The sequence below is a fragment of the Hemitrygon akajei genome, unplaced genomic scaffold, assembly GCF_048418815.1.
Source record: "Hemitrygon akajei unplaced genomic scaffold, sHemAka1.3 Scf000041, whole genome shotgun sequence".
In the NCBI taxonomy this organism is placed as follows: Eukaryota; Metazoa; Chordata; class Chondrichthyes; order Myliobatiformes; family Dasyatidae; genus Hemitrygon; species Hemitrygon akajei.
In genome coordinates this window covers 2545052-2564912 of record NW_027331927.1, presented here as the reverse complement: position 1 = coordinate 2564912, position 19861 = coordinate 2545052, and the positions used below count along the sequence as shown (strand labels likewise).

At 46.5% G+C, this 19861-nt stretch overlaps 1 protein-coding gene and 1 long non-coding RNA gene across 3 annotated transcripts in view; one reads left to right on the top strand and one right to left on the bottom strand.

Moving 5' to 3' along the window:
* LOC140720303 (uncharacterized) overlaps window positions 1–19861 on the top strand; it is a 1203583-nt gene that overhangs the window by 519982 nt on the left and 663740 nt on the right. The window lies entirely within an intron of this gene.
* On the bottom strand, window positions 2441–12663 carry LOC140720309 (uncharacterized). Its single transcript, XM_073035172.1, has 3 exons — window positions 12145–12663; window positions 9862–11894; window positions 2441–3355 (listed from the first exon to the last, which is right to left on the bottom strand). The coding sequence occupies exons 1-3, from the start codon at window positions 12661–12663 to the stop codon at window positions 2722–2724; spliced, it is 3186 nt and encodes a 1061-aa protein (XP_072891273.1). The 3' UTR covers window positions 2441–2721.

Below are 19861 nucleotides of genomic sequence, written 5' to 3'. Positions count from 1 at the left end.
CTGGGACCAGCCCGGTGGTCTTACGAGCCGTCTATCGCACGTCCACCTTCCTCATCCGTCTTCCTCCCGACTCTCTTCACACCAAAAGCCCGCGAAACCCCTCCCCCAAGTTCCCAGCATCACAAAACACAATAACATTCCCCATTGATTATCAAATGAATACAATTACCATATCAGCCATTCTAAAGCGAAACAACGGCGAGAGAAACACTTATCAGACAAAGAAGCATTCCTACTCGTAACAAATCAAAGAAGCCATTTTGAGTAACATACACAGGACATTGTACACCTTCTTAACTCGGTCAGAACTCTCAGTCCGTAACTGAGCCTCATCAGAATGTTCAGAACCCTATGGGTTTACAGGTGCTTCAACATGCTGAACACAGGGATTTGGGACTGCCTCCTTTTCCTTTTTCTTCTTCAGGACAGAACAATTAGCCATCATATTAGCTTTCTTACAATAGTAACAAGTGAGACCAGAAAATTTCTCCTTCAACTGCTTCCCTTCATCCTTACTCTTGTCACTAGTCCCAGCTTTAATTTCTGGTTTTCCCTGGTGATCCCTGGCCCTCTTTTGGAAGCTCTTACTCTGGGTAAACCTAACCTTGTGAGTTAAAGCAAACTCATCTGCTAATCTAGCAGACTCCTGCAACGTGGCAGCATCCTTTTCATCTAAATATGACTTTATGTCGTCAGGAGCACACCTTTTGAATTCTTCAATTAAAACTAACTCTTTCAAGCTATTAAAATCATCATATATTTATCATCATCATATATGTGCACCAGCGATCAAAACACACAGATCTCTCATAAGCAAATTACATATGTCCGGTTCACAGATTTCCTCAAATTTCTGAACTTTTGCCTGTATGATTCTGGGACCAACTCGTAAGCTTTGAGCACAGCCTGTTTCACTAGGACATAATCATCTGCTTCATCAACTGACAAAAGAGAATAGTCTTGCTAAGCCTCCCCCTTAATCACACTTTGTAAGAGAATAGGCCAACCCTCTTTTGACCACTTTAAATTCTAAGCAACCTTCTCAAAATGCTGGAAGTATTTATCAACCTCTGTCTCATCAAATGGAGGTACCAATTTAATATCCTGACTGGCCTCAAACTTATCACCAGAGGCTAATGCTAGACCCCTCTGCTGCAACCACTCTATCTTTTCCAGCTCAAATAGCCTCTGGCTTTCTGCTTCCTCCCTCTGTTTTTCTGCCTCCTCTCAGATTTTCTGCCTCTATAGCCTCAAACTGCCTCTGCCTTTCCGCAGCCTCCATCTTTAATTTTTCTCACTCGTACTGGAGCTCAAGCTCACTAGGTTTACTTTCAGGAAACACCTCCAACTCCTCCACTTTAAACACACCCTCAGATACATAATGTTCAGCTGTTATCCTCTGCAACTGTGCCCTCCTCATTGTCAATTTCAACATAGCAAGTTTTAACCTTCTAGCAAGACTCAACAACTCAATCCATCTGGCATCCTCTAATGCCTCAGAGGTTGCCGCTTCCAAACAATAATCAGCATCCACTGCTGATTTTCCAAACACAAATCAATCAAAAGGGACTTCCCCAATGAAATCGATAATTAATGACTACGCCCCCATAGCTGTTCATATCCCGGATGCAGGCCCCAATTTTGTTATGAATCGTAAAGCTTTAGAAATGAATCAGCACCAATAGACTACACCTGGCACAGCACACACAAAATGCTGGTGGAACACAGCAGGCCAGGCAGCATCTATAAGGAGAAGCACTGTCGACGTTTCAGGCCGAGACCCTTCGGCAGGACCGCCTGAAACGTTGACAGTTCTTCTCCTTATAGATGCTGCCTGGCCTGCTGTGTTCCACCAGCATTTTGTGTGTGTTTGAATTTCGAGCATCTGCAGATTTCCTCGTGGAGACTACACCTGGAGTCTGTTTTTGATGTTAAAACTATCTTTATTAGAATCTACTTATAATATAGTAACTTAAGCAAGATAAACAAAAGTTAACAGTGTTATGTGTATATATCTGTGTAAATATAAATCCAAAACTATTGAGCTTGGGGGAAACAACGTCTGGAGTCCTGAGATGGTAAATTATGAAAGTTCAGTTCAACCACAGAATAGGTGATGAGAGAGATATTTGTAATCCAGGGTAAATGTCAAGGAAAGGCAATTATGTCGAATTCCACATGTTCCATGGTGGTAAAACAAGAGAACAGTCACTGTAGATTTTATCTGTCATCTTTCCAAATCCACATACTAATTATCACCCAAAGTGACTTGTCACAAGGCGTATCATCTTCAAATGAATTACCACACCACACCCAGGCAAGGGTTAACACATCAGTGGTCTTCATAGGATACCTCAAATCAGATCCACTCCTATCGATTAAACGAGGTGACAACCACACATTCGATGTACGCTGAATCGATAATTAACCCACACTTGTGGGCATAGGAAAATTCCAAACAGTGACCCTTGGCAACCATTTCCCTTGTTTCGATCCTTCCATTTTTCCTCATTCATCTCCGTCTGACTCTGAGTGTCTGTGTTCTCAGTTAAAAATAAACAAGCTGGGAGTGATGTAAACAAGCTGCAAGTCAGACTGATTCACCTTCTTAATCTCTCTCTCTTAAAATGACAGTCCACAGCAAACAAAACCTAGGGATTCATAACAACTGACTGGTGTGCCAGTAGTTGGGATGACTGAGTGAATCCTTTCCCGCAATTCTCAGCAGGTAAATGGCTCCTCTCCAGTGTGAACTCGCCGGTGTTCCAGAAGGTGGGATGACAGAGTGAACCGTTTCCCACATTCTGTGCAATTGAACAAATTCTCACCGGTGTGAACACGCTCATGTCTCAGTAGGGTGGAAGATTGAGTAAATCCCTTCCCACATTCTGAGCAGGTGAATGGCCTCTCACCAGTGTGAACTCGCTGATGCCTCTGTAGTTGGGATGACTGAGTAAATCTCTTCCCACATTCTGAACAGGTGAATGGCTTCCCCCCAGTGTGAACTCGCTGGTGTCTCTGTAGGGTGGATGGATCAGTGAATCCTTTCCCACAGACTGTGCAGGTGAACGGCCTCTCCCCATTGTGAACTCGCTGATGCCTCTGTAGTTGGGATGACTGAGTAAATCTCTTCCCACATTCTGAACAGGTGAATGGCTTCTCCCCAGTGTGAACTCGCTGGTGTCTCTGTAGGGTGGATGGATCAGTGAATCCTTTCCCACAGAATGAGCAGGTGAACGGCTTCTCCCCAGTGTGAACTCGCTGAGGACTCAGTAGTTGGGATGACTGTGTAAATCTCCTCCCACATTCTGAACAGGTGAACGGCTTCTCCCCAGTTTGAACTCGCTGAGTGTTTCTGGGTGTCTGACCCATTTATGTGAGGATTTAGCCTTTTCTATTTCTCTGAGCTGCTCATAAATGTGTACAGTTCAGTTAATCTTCACTCCACAATTTCCAAAGCAACAACCCAGTCAGTCAAATAGTTCCAAACAATTAAAATAGTTTATTACATCGTTTTTAATTTTGTACTATTTATATAATTTAACTATGTGATATTTATATTCTTATTTTAAATCACAATTGTTAAAATCTATTATTATGAATTAGATTCTACTGCTGTCGCAGGGACAACAAATTTCATGTCATATGCCGGTGCTATGAAACCTGATTCTGATATTGATATGGGAGACTCACCACCGGTCACCTGATCCCAGTTACTGCAGATAGTAATGTGAGATTGAAGGATTTTCCATATATTTGCTTTCCTCAGAAATGACAACATTTCAGTTTCCTTCTGAAGTTCCAGAGCAGAAGCTCAGTCTGTCTAATATTTCCACACAATTAAAATGGGGAAATTTGTTTATTATCATCACGTACTGAGCTACAGTGAAAATCTTGCCTGATCTACCATCCACACAGATAGATACATTACAACAGTACATTGAGCTGACAGAACAATAACTGTAACAAAGCATTATGGCTGCAGAGAAAGTGCAGTGCAGATAGACATATGGTGCAGGGTCACGTCGAGTTACATTGTGAGGCCGAGTCCATTTTATCATTCATTTGGCTTATAACCACAGATAGGAAACCGTCCTTCAGCCGGGTGTTACCCGCTTTAGGGCTTTTGTATCTCTTCCCCGATGGGGCAGCGGGTTTGCAGCAAGAATGTCCAGGTTGTGAGGATCTTTGAGTACATGGCCTGCTTTTCGAGGGAGGGGAAGTGCAGGAAGAGTCCATGGAGTGGAGGCTTGTTTCTCTGATGTTCTCTGCAGTTCCTTGAAGTCATGGGCAGAGCAGTAGCCATACAAAGGTGTGAAGTATTGACAAGGAGCTCAGAGACCTCGGCCTTCACCCTGCCTTGTGTAGATGGATCCTGGACTTCCTGCCAGATCGCCAGCAAGAAGTAAGAGTGGGCTCCATCTCCTCTGTCTCTCTGACCCTCAGGACACATAACCCACAGGGTTGTCTCTTTGGCCCTCTAATTTACTTTCTGTGCACCCATGACTTGTGTTGCCACCCACAGCTCCAATCTGCTAATTAAATTTGCTGACAGCACTACATTGATTGGCCTAATCTCAAATAATAACTTTCAATCAATCAAATGCCTCCTGACAGGGCTCAGTCCAGACAAATTTTTCACCCTTCTTCAGGAGATTAGTCAGAGGAAGAGCGATAGCAGCAAAGTTCTTACAGAACTTACGGTAATATCCATCCATTCCCAGAAACCTTCTAAGAGCCTTCTTACCAGTCAGAATAGGAACTTGAGAAATTGCCTGGAATTTTGCCCGAACAGGAGCCAACTTGCTTTGTCCTACAACATAGCCAAGCCAGGTCACAGTGGCATGGCCATATTCACTCTTAACCAAGTTAACTGTAAGGCTGGCCTGGGAAAGCCTGTCAAACAGCTTTTCTACTGCAGAGATATGCTCTTCCCAAGTGCCACTCCTTGTGACTAAGTCATCAATATAGGCATCTATGTGTTCTAACCCTCGAATTACAGAATCAATCATTCTCTGGAATGTTACTGGAGCATTTTTCCTTCCAAAAGGCAAAACACTGTATTCACACAACCCAGATGTTGTCACAAATGCAGAAATTTCTCTCCCTCTGTCCATCAATGGAACACACCAATACCCTTTCAACAGATCTATCTTTGTAAGAAATTAGCTATTCCAACCTTATCGATGCAATCATCTACCCTAGGGATGGGATAGGCATCTGTTTTTGTTACTGCATTTACCTTCCTATAATCAGTGCAAAATCTAACACTACCGTCAGGTTTGGGCACAATAACGCAGGGTGAGCTCCAATCTGATGTTGCAGGACTAATAATACCATTTTAAGCATATATTCAATTCCTTGCTCAGCTAATTTACACTTTTCTACGTTCATGCAATATGGGTGTTGTTTAATCGGTTTGGCTTGACCAATATCTACGTCATGTACTGCGACCGTGGTTTGCCTGGGAACATCGAGAGATAAATCTTTAAACATCAGCATTAATTCCTTCAGCTGTTGTTGTTGCTTTGGCTGCAGATGAGCCAACTTGTTATCAATGTTTTCTGGAACAACCGAGTTCATTAGCCTAACTGGGACCACGTTTGGCTTGTGAAAATTCTCAGACGAGTCAATTGTTTCATTTTCAGGGTTGCCAGATTCATATGTTTTGACAACAACGCTCACAGATAGTGCCTGCTTGACAAAATAAAGCTTTATCATATTTATGTGTACCACCTCTGTTAGTTTACGTCGGTCGGGTGTTTTAATAACATAATTCACATCATTAATTTGAGAGACTATTTCATACGGTCTATTGCATTTCACCTGAATGCAGGTATAAACCACAGTGGGGCCACTGGGGTGACCTGATCAGGTTTACCCACAACTTAACAAGTGTGACAGGTTCTGCGAAAGGTCACAACATCATTCCTCAAATTAGGCCAGTAGAATTATGTCATAGTCCTGTTTACAGTTTTATTCACTCCAAAATATCGACCTAAGGGCATATTGTGGGCCAAAGTTAAAATTTCAGCCCTATAAACTTTAGGAACTACAACTTGGTGAACAATTGCCCATTCCTCACTCGCTGGTATAGCAGGTGGCCTCCACTTCCTCATTAACACTCCATCCTTGAGATAATACCCGACTGGCACTTTCTTAATCTCATCATCTGAGAGAGCTGTTTCTTTCAAAGCTTCACTCTCAGGGTCTCGGTTCTCTTCTGCTATAAGCTCCTTCCTAGACAGGGATAAATCTTTCTCATCAGACTTACTACCTGACCCCTGTTGAAACAATGAAGGCAGAAATTCCCTGACAAGTTATCATAACCTGAATCCCGATTTTGGCTATCATGGGTATCAGAATCATGCTGCACAGAACCGTCTATGTCGGCAGACTTTTTAGCCATGCTTCGAGTTACTGCGCAGGAAGGATAAATGTTAAAATCCATCTGTGGGTCGTCAGCGGTTGGCTTAGTTGTCAACTGCACTGCAGGAACAACTTTACCATCTGCCAGGTCATTCCCTAACAGCAAAGTAACATCTTCCACCGGTAAACTGGAGCATAATCCGATCTTAACAGGTCCTGAAACCAACCCTGACTGTAAACTTACCTTGTGCAATGGCACGGAAACCATGCCGTCCCCAATGCCTTTAATAAGATTTACCTCACCAGTGTCAGTCTCATCACCAAACTTTAGAACGCTGTCTAATATAAGTGACTGAGAAGCCCCAGTAACTCGAAGAATTTTCACTGGTACCGGGGTTGACCCTTCATTTACTAATATAAACCCATTTGACATAAAATGATCGAATCCCGTCTTAACTCGGTCAGACCTCTCGGTCCTTAACTGAGCCTCAACAGAATGTTCAGAACCCTGTGGATTTATAGGTGCTTCAACAGACTGAACACAGGCATTTGGGACTGAATCCTTTTCCTTTTTCTTCTTCAGGATGGAACAATTAGCCATAATATAACCAGCTTTCTTACAATAGTAACAAGTAAGACCAGAATATTTCTCCTTCAACTGCTTCCCTGCATCCTTACTCTTGTCACTAGTCCCAGCTTTAATTTCTGGTTTACCCTGGTGATCCCTGCTACTCTTTTGGAAGCTCTTATTCTGGGTAAACTAAACCTTATGAGTTAAAGCAAACTCATCTGCTAATCTAGCAGACTCCTACAAAGTGGCAGCAACCTTTTCATCTAAATACGTCTTTCTGTCTTCAGGGACACACCTTTTGAATTCTTCCTTTGAAACCAACTCTTTCGAGCTATTAAAATCATCATATATATTTTATATGTGCACCAGCGGTCAAAACACACAAACTTCTCATAAGCAAATTCCATATAAGCCTGGTTCACAGATTTCCTCAAATTTCTAAGCTTTTGCCTGTATGTTTCTTGGACCAATTCATAAGCTTTGAGCAAAGCCTGTTTCACTAAGTCATAATCAGCTGCTTAATCAACTGAGAAAGCAGAATAGTCTTGCTAAGCCTCCCCCTTAATTACACTTTGTAAGAGATCCAACCCTCTTTTGGCCACTTTAATCTCTGAGCAATTTTCTCAAAATGCTGTAAGTATTTATCAGATAGATAGATAGATAGATAGATAGATAGATAGATAGATAGATAGATAGATAGATACTTTATTCATCCCCATGGGGAAATTCAACCTTTTTTCCAATGTCCCATACACTTGTTGTAGCAAAAACTAATTGCATACAATACTTAACTCAGTAAGAACTAACTCAAAAAGCATTAATAATAGCTTAAAAAAGTTCTTAAGTCCTGGCAGTTGAATTGTAAAGCCTAATGGCATTGGGGAGTATTGACCTCTTCATCCTGTCTGAGGAGCATTGCATCGATAGTAACCTGTCGCTGAAACTGCTTCTCTGTCTCTGGATGGTGCTATGTAGAGGATGTTCAGGGTTTTCCATAATTGACCGTAGCCTACTCAGCGCCCTTCGCTCAGCCACCGATGTTAAACTCTCCAGTACTTTGCCCACGACAGAGCCCGCCTTCCTTACCAGCTTATTAAGACGTGAGGCGTCCTTCTTCTTAATGCTTCCTCCCCAACACGCCACCACAAAGAAGACGGCGCTCTCCACAACTGACCTATAGAACATCTTCAGCATCTCACTGCAGACATTGAATGACGCCAACCTTCTAAGGAAGTACAGTCGACTCTGTGCCTTCCTGCACAAGGCATCTGTGTTGGCAGTCCAGTCTAGCTTCTCGTCTAACTGTACTCCCAGATACTTGTAGGTATTAACCTGCTCCACTCATTCTCCATTAATGATCACTGGTTCCATATGTGGCCTAGAACTCCTATCAACCTCTGCCTCATCAAATGGAGGTATCATTTTAACTTCCAGACTAGCCTCAAACTTATCACCAGAGTCTAACGCTGGACCCCTTTGCTGCAATCTATCTTTTCCAGCTCGAACAGCCTCTGACTTTCTGTTTCCTCCCTCTGCTTTTCTGCCTCCTCTCTGATTTTCTGCCTCCCTAGCCTCAAACTGCCTCTGCCTTTCCGCAAACTCCATCTTTAATTTTTCTCACTTGTACTGGAGCTCCTCACTAGGTTTACTTTCAGGAAACACCTCCAACTCCTCTACTTTAAACACACCCTCAGATATATAATGGTCAGCTGTTATCCTCTGCATCTGGGCCCTCCTCATTGTCAATTTCACCTTAGCAAGTTTTAACCTTCTAGCAAGGCTCAACAACTCAATCCTTCTGGCGTCCTCTAATGCCTCAGAGGCTGGTGCTTCCAGACATCTAACAGCATCCACTGCAGCTGATTTTCCACACACAAATAAATCAAAAGGAACTTCCCCAATTAAATCGATAATTAATGACTATACCCCTTTGCAGTTCATATCCCGGACGCAGGCCCCAATTTTGTTATGAATCGTAACGCTTTAGAAACGAATCAGCAGCAATAGACTACATCTGGAGTCTGTCTTTGATGTTAAAACTATCTTTATAAGAGTTTACTTATAATATAGTAACTTAATCAAGATAAACAAAAGTTAACAGTGTTATGTGTGTAAATATAACTCCAAAACTATTGAGCTTGGGGGAAACAAGGTTTGGAGTCTTGAGATGGTAAAGTATAAAAGTTCAGTTCAACCACAGAATAGGTGATGAGAGGGAGATATTTGTAATCTAGGGTAAATGTCAAGAGAATGCAATTATGTCGAATTCCACAGGTTCCATGGTGGTAAAACAAGAGAACAGTCACTGTAGATTTTATCTGTCGTCCTTCCAAATCCACATACTAATTATCACCCAAAGTGACTTGTCACAATGCGTATCATCTTCAACTAAATTACCACACCACACCCAGGCAAGGGTTAACACATCAGTGGTCTTCACAGGATACCCCAAATCAGATCCAATCCTATAGATCAAACAAGGTAACAACCATACATTCGATGTGCGTTGAATCGATAATTAACCTACCCTTGTGGGCATGGGAAAATTCCAAACAGTGAACCTTGGCCACTGGTTCCCTTGTTTCGATCCTTCCATTTTTCCTCATTCGTCTCCATCTGACTCTGAGTGTCTGTGTCCTCGGTTAAAACTAAACAAGCTGCGAGCGATGTAAACAAGCTGCAAGTCAGACTGATTCATCTTCTTAATCTCTCTCTCTCTCTTAAAATGACTGTCCACAGCAAACAAAACAGAGGGATTCATAACAACTGACTGGTGTGCCAGTAGTTGGGATGACTGAGTGAATCCTTTCCCACATTCTCAGCAGGTGAATGGCTTCTCTCCAGTGTGAACTCGCTGATGATTCTGTAGGTCGGATGAGCGAGTGAATCTCTTCCCAAAGTCTGAGCAGGGGAACGGTCACTCCCCAGTGTGAACTCGCTGGTGTTCCAGAAGGTGGGATGACAGAGTGAACCGTTTCCCACATTCTGAGCAATTGAACAGCTTCTCACCAGTGTGAACACACTGATGTCTCAGTAGGGTGGAAGATTGAGTGAATCTCTTCCCACATTCTGAGCAGGTGAACAGCTTCTTCCCAGTGTGAATTTGTTGATGACTCTGTAGATCAGATGACCGAGTGAATCTCTCCCCACAGACTGAGCAGGTGAACGGCTTCTCCCCAGTGTGAACTCGCTGGTGACTCTGTAGGGTGGATGACTGAGTGAATCCCTTCCCACAGATTGAGCAGTTGAATGGCTTCTCCCCAGTGTGAACTCGCTGGTGACTCTGTAGGGTGGATGACTGAGTGAATCCCTTCCCACAGAGTGAGCAGGTGAATGGCTTCTCCCCAGTGTGAACTCGCTGGTGACTCTGTAGGGTGGATGACTGAGTGAATCCCTTCCCACAGATTGAGCAGTTGAATGGCTTCTCCCCAGTGTGAACTCGCTGGTGACTCTGTAAGGTGGATGACTGAGTGAATCCCTTCCCACAGACGGAGCAGATGAACGGCTTCTCCCCAGTGTGAACTTGCTGATGTCTCTGTAGGCTGGATAACCGAGTGAATCTCCTCCCACAGTCTGAGCCGGTGAACGGCTTCTCCCCAGTGTGAACTCGCTGGTGACTCTGTAGGGTGGATGACTGAGTGAATCCCTTCCCACAGAGTGGGCAGGTGAATGGCTTCTCCCCAGTGTGAACTCGCTGGTGACTCTGTAGGGTGGATGACTGAGTGAATCCCTTCCCACAGATTGAGCAGTTGAATGGCTTCTCCCCAGTGTGAACTCGCTGGTGACTCTGTAGGGTGGATGACTGAGTGAATCCCTTCCCACAGACGGAGCAGCTGAACGGCTTCTCCCCAGTGTGAACTTGCTGATGTCTCTGTAGGCTGGATAACCGAGTGAATCTCCTCCCACAGTCTGAGCAGGTGAACGGCTTCTCCCCAGTGTGAACTCGCTGGTGACTCTGTAGGGTGGATGACTGAGTGAATCCCTTCCCACAGACGGAGCAGATGAACGGCTTCTCCCCAGTGTGAACTTGCTGATGTCTCTGTAGGCTGGATAACCGAGTGAATCTCCTCCCACAGACTGAGCAGTTGAACGGCTTCTCCCCAATGTGGACTCGCTTGTGACTCTGTAGCGTAGATGAATCAGTAAATCCTTTCCGACATTCTGAGCAGGTGAATGGCTTTTCCCCAGTGTGAGCTCGCTGATGAACCAGTAGGTTGGATGACTCAGTGAATCCTTTCCCACAGACTGAGCAGGTGAATGGCTTCTCTCCAGTGTGAACTCGCTGATGTCTCTGTAGGTTGGATGACTCAGTGAATCCTTTCCCACAGACTGAGCAGGTGAATGGCTTCTCTCCAGTGTGAACTCGCTGATGTCTCTGTAGGTTGGATGACTCAGTGAATCTCTTACCACAGACTGAGCAGGTGTATGGCTTCTCCCAAGTGTGAACTCGCTGGTGCTTCAATAGGGTGGAAGAGTGAGTGAATCTCTTCTCACAGATTGAGCAGGTGAATGGCTCCTCCCCAGTGTGAACTCGGTGATGACTCTGTAGGTGGGATAACCGAGTAAATCCCTTCCCACAGACAGAGCAGTTGAACGGCTTCTCCCCAGTGTGAACTCGCTGATGTACCAGTAGGGTGAATGACTGAGTGAATCTCTTCCCGCAGACTGAGCAGGTGTATGGCCTCTCCCCAGTATGAACTCGCTGGTGTTTCAATAGGGTGGAAGAGTGAGTGAATCTCTTCTCACAGACTGAGCAGGTGAACGGCTTCTCCCCAGTGTGAACCCGCTGGTGACTCTGTAGGGTGGATGACTGAGTGAATCCCTTCCCACAGACTGAGCAGATGAACGGCTTCTCCCCAGTGTGAACCCGCTGGTGACTCTGTAGGGTGGATGACTGAGTGAATCCCTTCCCACAGACTGAGCAGGTGAATGGCTTCTCCCCAGTGTGAACCCGCTGGTGACTCTGTAGGGTGGATGACTGAGTGAATCCCTTCCCACAGACTGAGCAGATGAACGGCTTCTCCCCAGTGTGAACTTGCTGATGTCTCTGTAGGCTGGATAACCGAGTGAATCTCCTCCCACAGACTGAGCAGTTGAACGGCCTCTCCCCAGTGTGAACTCGCTTGTTACTCTGTAGCATAGATGAATCAGTAAATCCTTTCCCACATTCTGAGCAGGTGAATGGCTTTTCCCCCAGTGTGAACTCGCCGATGTCTCAGTAGACTGGATAACTCACTGAATCTTTTCCCACATTCTAAACAGGTGAACGGCTTCTCCCCAGTGTGAATTCGTTGATGAACCTGTAGTTTGGATGACTCAGTGAATCCTTTCCCACAGACTAAGCAGGTGAATGGCTTCTCTCCAGTGTGAACTCGCTGATGTCTCTGTAGGTTGGATGACTCAGTGAATCTCTTACCACAGACTGAGCAGGTGTATGGCTTCTCCCCAGTGTGAACTCGCTGGTGCTTCAATAGGGTGGAAGAGTGAGTGAATCTCTTCTCACAGATTGAGCAGGTGAACGGCTTCTCCCCAGTGTGAACTCGCTGATGTACCAGTAGGGTGGATGACTGAGTGAATCTCTTCCCGCAGACTGAGCAGGTGTATGGCCTCTCCCCAGTATGAACTCGCTGGTGTTTCAATAGGGTGGAAGAGTGACTGAATCTCTTCTCACAGACTGAGCAGGTGAACGGCCTCTCCCCGGTGTGAACTCGCTGGTAAGCCATTAGGTCAGATGACTAAGTGAATCCTTTCCCAGAAATTCAGCAGACGACCAACTTCTGTCCAGTGTGAACTGACTGGTGTGTCCGCAGGTGGGAAGACCAACTGAATCCTTTCTCACACACAGAACAGTTAAATGGTCTTGCCCAGTGTGGATCTGCTGATGTACCTTCAATTGTGATAACCGAGTGAATCCATTCCCACTGTCTGAGCAGGTGAACGGCCTTTCTCCTGTGTAAAATGACGGGTCGCCAGTTGGTCAAATGACCGAGTGAATCCCTCCCCACAGTCTGAGCAGGAAGGATGGTCGATTGAATCCCTTGCTCCACCTCTTAAATATCCAGACAGAGACAACAAAACTGGTGTGTTGTGTTTGAGATTCCTGGAGACAAATTCCTTCTGATTTTTAACCTGTAAAAAGGTTTACAAAATCCATCAATGGGTTTAGGACAACATTTCAGATGAGATCACTTGAGTTGTCAAGGTGTAATCTGGTATCACACTGTTACAGTGAGGTTCAACCCAAGTTGGACAGAGAAACCATATCCTGACTGGGCAGAGTGCTGGTATCTGGAATGACCATCAATTCCCTGATGCTCTTCCTGTTTCTATAAGAATGGGGCATTTCTGCCATCTCCAATCTGTGACCTGGCTCAGTTTAACTCTCTCCATTGGTACTATTCCCTGTTCCTGCTGAGCAGCATGGGTGCCTGGCGCCACAGTAACTGAAACAGTCTCACGCAAATTGTCTTTCTTCACGTGAAGCTGGGATCTTCTTTTATGTGTTATTAACTTAAAGTGCCACAATTTTAACACCATATAAAAAATTCCTGCTGAGATTAATGGTTGGTCCGCACAGCTGTTAAAAGGGGTTAGAGTGAATTTTTGTAATATTTCAGGTTCTTGTAGAAAAGTACAACACAGAAACAGGCCCTTTGGGCATTTAGTTTGTGCTGAACTATTTAAACTGCCCACTCCCACACTCCTACCATCCAGGTACCTATACAAACCTCTTTAATGTTGAAATTGCGCTCGCATGCACCACTTGTGCTGGCTGCTCATTCCACACCCAGATGACCATCTGTGTGAAGAAGTTTCCCCTCATGTTCACTCAACATTTCACCTTTCACCCTTAACCCATGGCCTCTGGTTGTAGTCCCACCCAATCGCAGTGGAGAAATCTAGCTTGCAATTACCTCTATCACAATCAAATCTCCCCTCAATCTTCTACATTCCAAGGAATAAAGTCCTGACCTGTTCTATCTTTCCTTCTAACCTAAGTCCTCCAGACCTGGCAACATCCTTGTGAATTTTCTCTGAACTCTTTCAAACTCTTTTACATCTTTCCTGTAGGTTGGTGACCAAAACTGCACACAATACTTCAAATTAGGCCTCAACAATGTCTTCTACAAGTCAACATAACATCCACCTTTTGTTGTCAGTACTTTTGTTCATGAAGGCCATTGGGCTAAAATCTTGCTTTCCATCTCTAACTGTGAAACCACTTTCAGTGAATTAAGGACTTGTATTCCCAGGTCCCTTTCTTCTACAACACTCCTCCGTGACCGACCAGTCACTGTGAAAGACCTCCTTTGGTAGGTAATACTAAAGTGCAACAACTCACACTTGTCTGCATTAAATTCCATTTTCCATTTCTCAAACCATTTTCCCAGTTGGTCCAGTTCGTACTGCAAGACATGATAGTCTTCCTCACTGTCCACTACACCACCAGTCTTGGTGTCGTCCACAAATTTGCTGATCTAGTTAATCACACTATCATCCAGATTACTGATATAGATGACAAACAACAACAGATCCAGCACTGATCCCTGTGGCGCACCACTGGTCACAGGCCTCCGGTCAGAGAGGCAACCATCTGCTACCACACTCTGGCTTCTCCCAAAGACAGTGTCTCATCCAATTTACTGTCTCATCTTGAATGCTGAGTGACCGAACCTTCTTGACCAACTTCCCATATGAGACTTTGTCAAGTGCCTTGCTAAAGTCCATGCAGACAACATCCACTGCCTTGCCTTCATCCACTTCCTTGATAACTTCCTCGAGAGACTCTATAAGATTGGTTAGACATGACCTACCATGCACAAAGCCATGCTGTCTATCCTTAATCAGTCCACATCTATCCAAATACTTATATTTCCGGTTCCTGCAGATACGTTCCAGTAACTTTCCCACTATTCACTACTAGTCACCACTCCGTGGGTTTGGAGATTTCCCTTGAATGTCATAGAATCATAGAAATCTACAGCACATTACAGACCCTTTGGCCCACAGTGCTGTGCCGACTATGTAACTTACTCTAGAAACTGCCTGGAGTTTCCCTAGCGCATAGCCCTCTATTTTTCTGAGCTCCATGTAACTATCTAAGAGAGTGTTAAAAGTCCCTGTTGTATCCGCCTCGACAACCGCTGCTGGCAGTGCATTCGACACATCCAACACTCTCTGTGTAAAAAAACCTACCCCTGACATCCCCTCGGCATATATTTCCAAGCACCTTAAAACTATGCCCCCTCCTGTTAGCCATATTAACGCTGGGAAAAAATCCTCTGGCTATCCACACACTCAATGCCCCTCATCATCTTATACACCTAAAAAAGGCTCTGAACATAAACAATTATACATTGCTTTGAGGATTTGTTAGAAGTAAACAAAATTATGAGGGTATAGATAGGGTAAATGCAAGTTGCTTTTTCCACTGAGGTTGGGTGGGACGACAACCAGAGGTCATGGGTAAGTGGTGTTAGGGTTAATGTTAGGGTTTATTCGAGACTGCCATTACAGGTCAGGAGTGGCTCACGTGATATTAGGAGACCGGAATGCGAGGGAGGGGGGAGCGAAACTGGGGACCCCACTACACCGAAACTACTAGTGTCACGCGATTCAGTAAACAAAAGAAACAAGTAACTCGTGAGTGCATGGCATCGGGCCAATAAGATGGACACAAGTGCCCGATATTACCTAATATGTAGCGGGGGGTTGTGCTGGGGGGAAAAGGGGTATAAATAAGAGCAGATTGTAGGGGGAAGGGAGAACGCGCCTTCTCCAGCGGGGGTCTTGTCTCCTCGCTGTGCCCGTTACGATTCTGCCAATAAAGCCACGTTTTGCTCTATTCCGGTGTTGGTTGTCTCTCTTCCAAACGAACACAGGGCAGAATTTCAAGCCCAATATTTGGTGACCCCGACGTGGGGAGGGAGAGACAACACAGGCTGGCGGGTCCGACAGCAGACAACTTGCGGCCGCAACCTCGACTAAGGTCAGGAAGTGCCTGTTATATCTAAGACTTCCACTAGATAGTAAAATTACTGAGTTAGATCTTGTCTGCTGACGGAACCTCACCAACCCCAAATTACCTCGAGAAAGTTCATTCCAGGTGCGGAATCGTGACTGGTAAGTACTTATTTTTCTTATCGGTTTTAGCAGGATCCTCCGCCCGTGGAAAAGTCTTCTGAGTGAGGGGAGTTGAGAAACCCGCCGCCCATAAGGGCATAAAAGTCTCAGAAGTGAGGAGGAGAAAGTGTTCCGCGGTACACCTTAGTGCACGGGGATATTGACGGCGCCTACCTTAGACTGGTTGTTAAGAGGAGAAATCTCCCACGCGAAGGTCAGGTTTTGAAAGGCGACTGTCCCACATTTGATCCTCTCTGTGCACTAGGGAGCCATGGAACACTTCAACTTTAAGTTACAAAAACTGCGTGTTGAACACCCCGGTGTCCCGTGGTGGCGACTGAGCCTAAACCACGGCACTAATCTTACATCGCAGCTATTGTTAGATAATGCCATTATGGACCCCAACAATGTACTTCAGGTACTAGACCAGGCACCCCACCAGAAAGACCACCTTCTAAGTGAGGTTCAACGCACCCTTGTAGACCCCGTTCACATGACTAAAATTTTGGATAACCTGGCAGCGAATCCCCAAGCATTTGCCAGAACAGTGATAAAATTAGGTAATCCGCCCCCTACCTGGGAGGGAATTAAGAAGGCCCCGCCACACAAATGGAAGACGGAGCTCACAATGAGTCTGACCCCAAAGTGGGAGTCGCGGGATTGGCCTGAGAAGGGATCAATGCAATCAAACTTTCCGCGTGGCATTGGACCTTTAAAAACCGTGCCCCTATTGGGCACCGCCCGTCCGGCAAGTACAACCGCGGAACTGGGGTTTGTGGCGGTCCATCTCACGTATCCCCCTGATTCAGACTTCACTCAAAAGGAGTCCGCGACTATGGCCCCCGCCACTGTCGCTGCAAATAGGCCACGCACTGGAGTGGTGCTCCAGAGCGTCAGACACTCGATCTCCCAAAACAATACAGTAAAGGAGGGAGAAAAGAAATTACATAAGTTAGAAAAAAGCCTTCAGGCGTGAAGAGACAAAGGATGGTTCCCAGCCGATGACCAACCATTTCTGACCCTCTCCTTGCTGGCTGAATTTCAACTTCGTGTCCTCGATGATCTGGAAAACAGACGAGGGGAGGCAAAACGAAAGTTATTTGGAAAATCCAAGTCCGTAGCCAAATTGGAGGATGAGGATGTGTATCTCAAGGAATTCCTGTCCAGGTTCCAGGCGCATGCGTGCAAACCGCCGGGGAACTCCGAGCTCCCGCGCCCCACACCAAGGGAGTCAGCCACATGTCCAGACTCCGAGATTGACCCCGCAGACCCAGAGTGGATCATAGACCACCAGCCTCTTTACCCACCGTTTCCCTCCGGATGGTCTAATGCCTCTCACGCCCCGCATCACATTATCCCAGTAACGGCCCCTCCACCATATGCAGAGCCCCCCCAGCCACCCAAAGCAGATCTAGCACCATCAGTCCCGTCAGCCCCACAGGAGAATGTCCAAGCTCCTATGATGGAAATAGAAGGTGGTAGGCCACAGCTCCTCAAACACCCCCGAGGCTAGGGGTAATGATGCGGCCGACCGGGCGGCAAAAGCCACAATTCAAATGCCCACCCTGAGGTCAGGGAGGGACACCTCAGACTGTGAGCCTCCTTGCTCACCCCGCCCGCCGGCCCAGCCGGAATCCCGAGGTTTACAGGTCGCTCCGTTGCTCCAAGCGGATGCTATGCTCCACCTTGTTGAGTTACAGGGGGCAGCATCGGCAGCAGAGCGTCGGGAGTGGAGCTGCTCGACAACACTTCACTGTGGGTGATACGGACCACCATATATGGCGGTCCGAGGGAGGGGAGATAGTAGCACCCAGGGCATTACTACCGTCACTATTTAAGGAGGTCCATGGGCCCACCCACATAGGGATAGCCAAGGTAATATAACTTATGAAGAATCACTGGTTGGCTCCAAAATTAAAGGAGCACATGGAAAATTTGAGAGCTGAATGTAAAATCTGTAACGAACACAATGCCCGGAGACCACTGCCCCATCCGATGCTCAAATTCCCCAACCCCACGGGACCATGGCAGGAAATTTGTATGGATTTCACGGACATGGGAGCAAGATTAAGGACCCCCAAGAACCACCGATACCTGTTAGTTATAGTGGACCGATTCTCGAGATGGGTAGAAGCTTTCCCCAGAAGGGCGGAGGATGGTGAGACGGTGGTCAACGTCCTTACCCAGGAACTGATTCCCCGATACGGAGTCCCCACTAAAATCTGTACAGACAATGGCACCCACTTTAAAAACGAACACTTGGCCAGAGCAGAGGGCGTTCTAGCGATAACCCATCGGTTCGGCAGTGTCTACCACCCAGAAAGCCAGGGTCTAGTGGAGAGAGCAAATCGAACTATAAAAGACAAAATTGCAAAAGTAATGGCGGGCACCCAGCTCACTTGGGTGGAGGCACTCCCCCTGGCTCTGATGTCCATGCGGCAAGAAAAGAATGGGGAAACCTTTCTAACGCCACACGAGATACTAATGGGGCGCTCCATGCCGGGACCGCGCACATCGCCACGGTGGGAGGAAAACTGGGAGACAATGAATCAGGACATGACCCAATACATGAGAGTCCTGGGCCAGATGGTGAGGCTCATCGCTAAACAAGTCAGGAATGCCCACCCTGAGGATGCAGCCCCCGAGCTGCCGCTAAAAATAGGAGATGAGGTCTACCTGCGGCAACCAGGGCGCTCCTCCTGGAGCGAGCAGCGATGGCATGGCCCGTACCCTGTTACAGAAATTTCAAACAATACACTCAAGGTGGGAAGGGAGGGGGACAATAACTGGCACCATTTCTCGCACTGCTCCAGGACAAAGAAAGGAAGACCGATTGATCCCGACTCCGACATAGAGGAGGAGGATGACGCCATGGAAAACCCTGATATGGGTAGGAGTGATGCTCCTAGGTCAGGCGCCGATGGCCGAAGCGGGAAGGGGAGGAGATGCGTGCGGGGCGAATATCATCCTTAATGCGGACCCTCATACGGGTAGGACATTCCAGTTCGACCTGTGCGATGTGATCAGCTGCTGGGGCGACAAGAGAGCCTGGACTGGGTATAATGTCTACATGTGTCCATTCACCTTGGGATACCCGAACCCATGGGTAAAGGAGTGTAGCGCATGGATAAATGTATCAGTCCTGGCTGGATAATAGGCCAATCAATCAAGGGTCCTCCAAACCCTACTATGAGTTTAAGAGGAAGGTGAGCCTTTACAGGGGCTCCGTTTGTGGAAGAAAGCAGGGAGTGAACCCGTTAATCCTGACACTCAAGGAAGGAATACACAACCCTTTTAGTATGGAGGGATGGTCGTCACAGACCTGCTCCACTCGTCGCGGGTCAGAGGACAGGGAGCATGGGGCGGGGGGCGTGCTCTACCTGATCATAAGGCCGGACGTGACAGGCCGAGACCCATGGGGAATTATCCGGATCAATCTGGGAACTTACACAGACCCAGGATTGGGTCCCACAGTCAGCCCTGTTCTGGTAAAGAGTTCGGACTCGAGTAAGATAACTCCCCGGGAGTATATTGCAATTGAGACAGGGTACGTGGAAGCAAACGCCTGGGTTGACCGAGTGGTCCAATACACCACCCAGGCAGCGATAGGGGACTGCTGGGTATGTGCTACGGGGAAACCCACACTCCTCATGAGTCCCAGCCCCTTCGAGGAAGAAAACGACACCTTCCGTTGCGCCCTCGAACTCATGTCACTAACCAACCCCTCCGCCGGGTGCAAGTCCTGGGAAACCTATTTCCCCATGGCCCCGGCCAATGTGACCCCACCAGCCTTTAGGG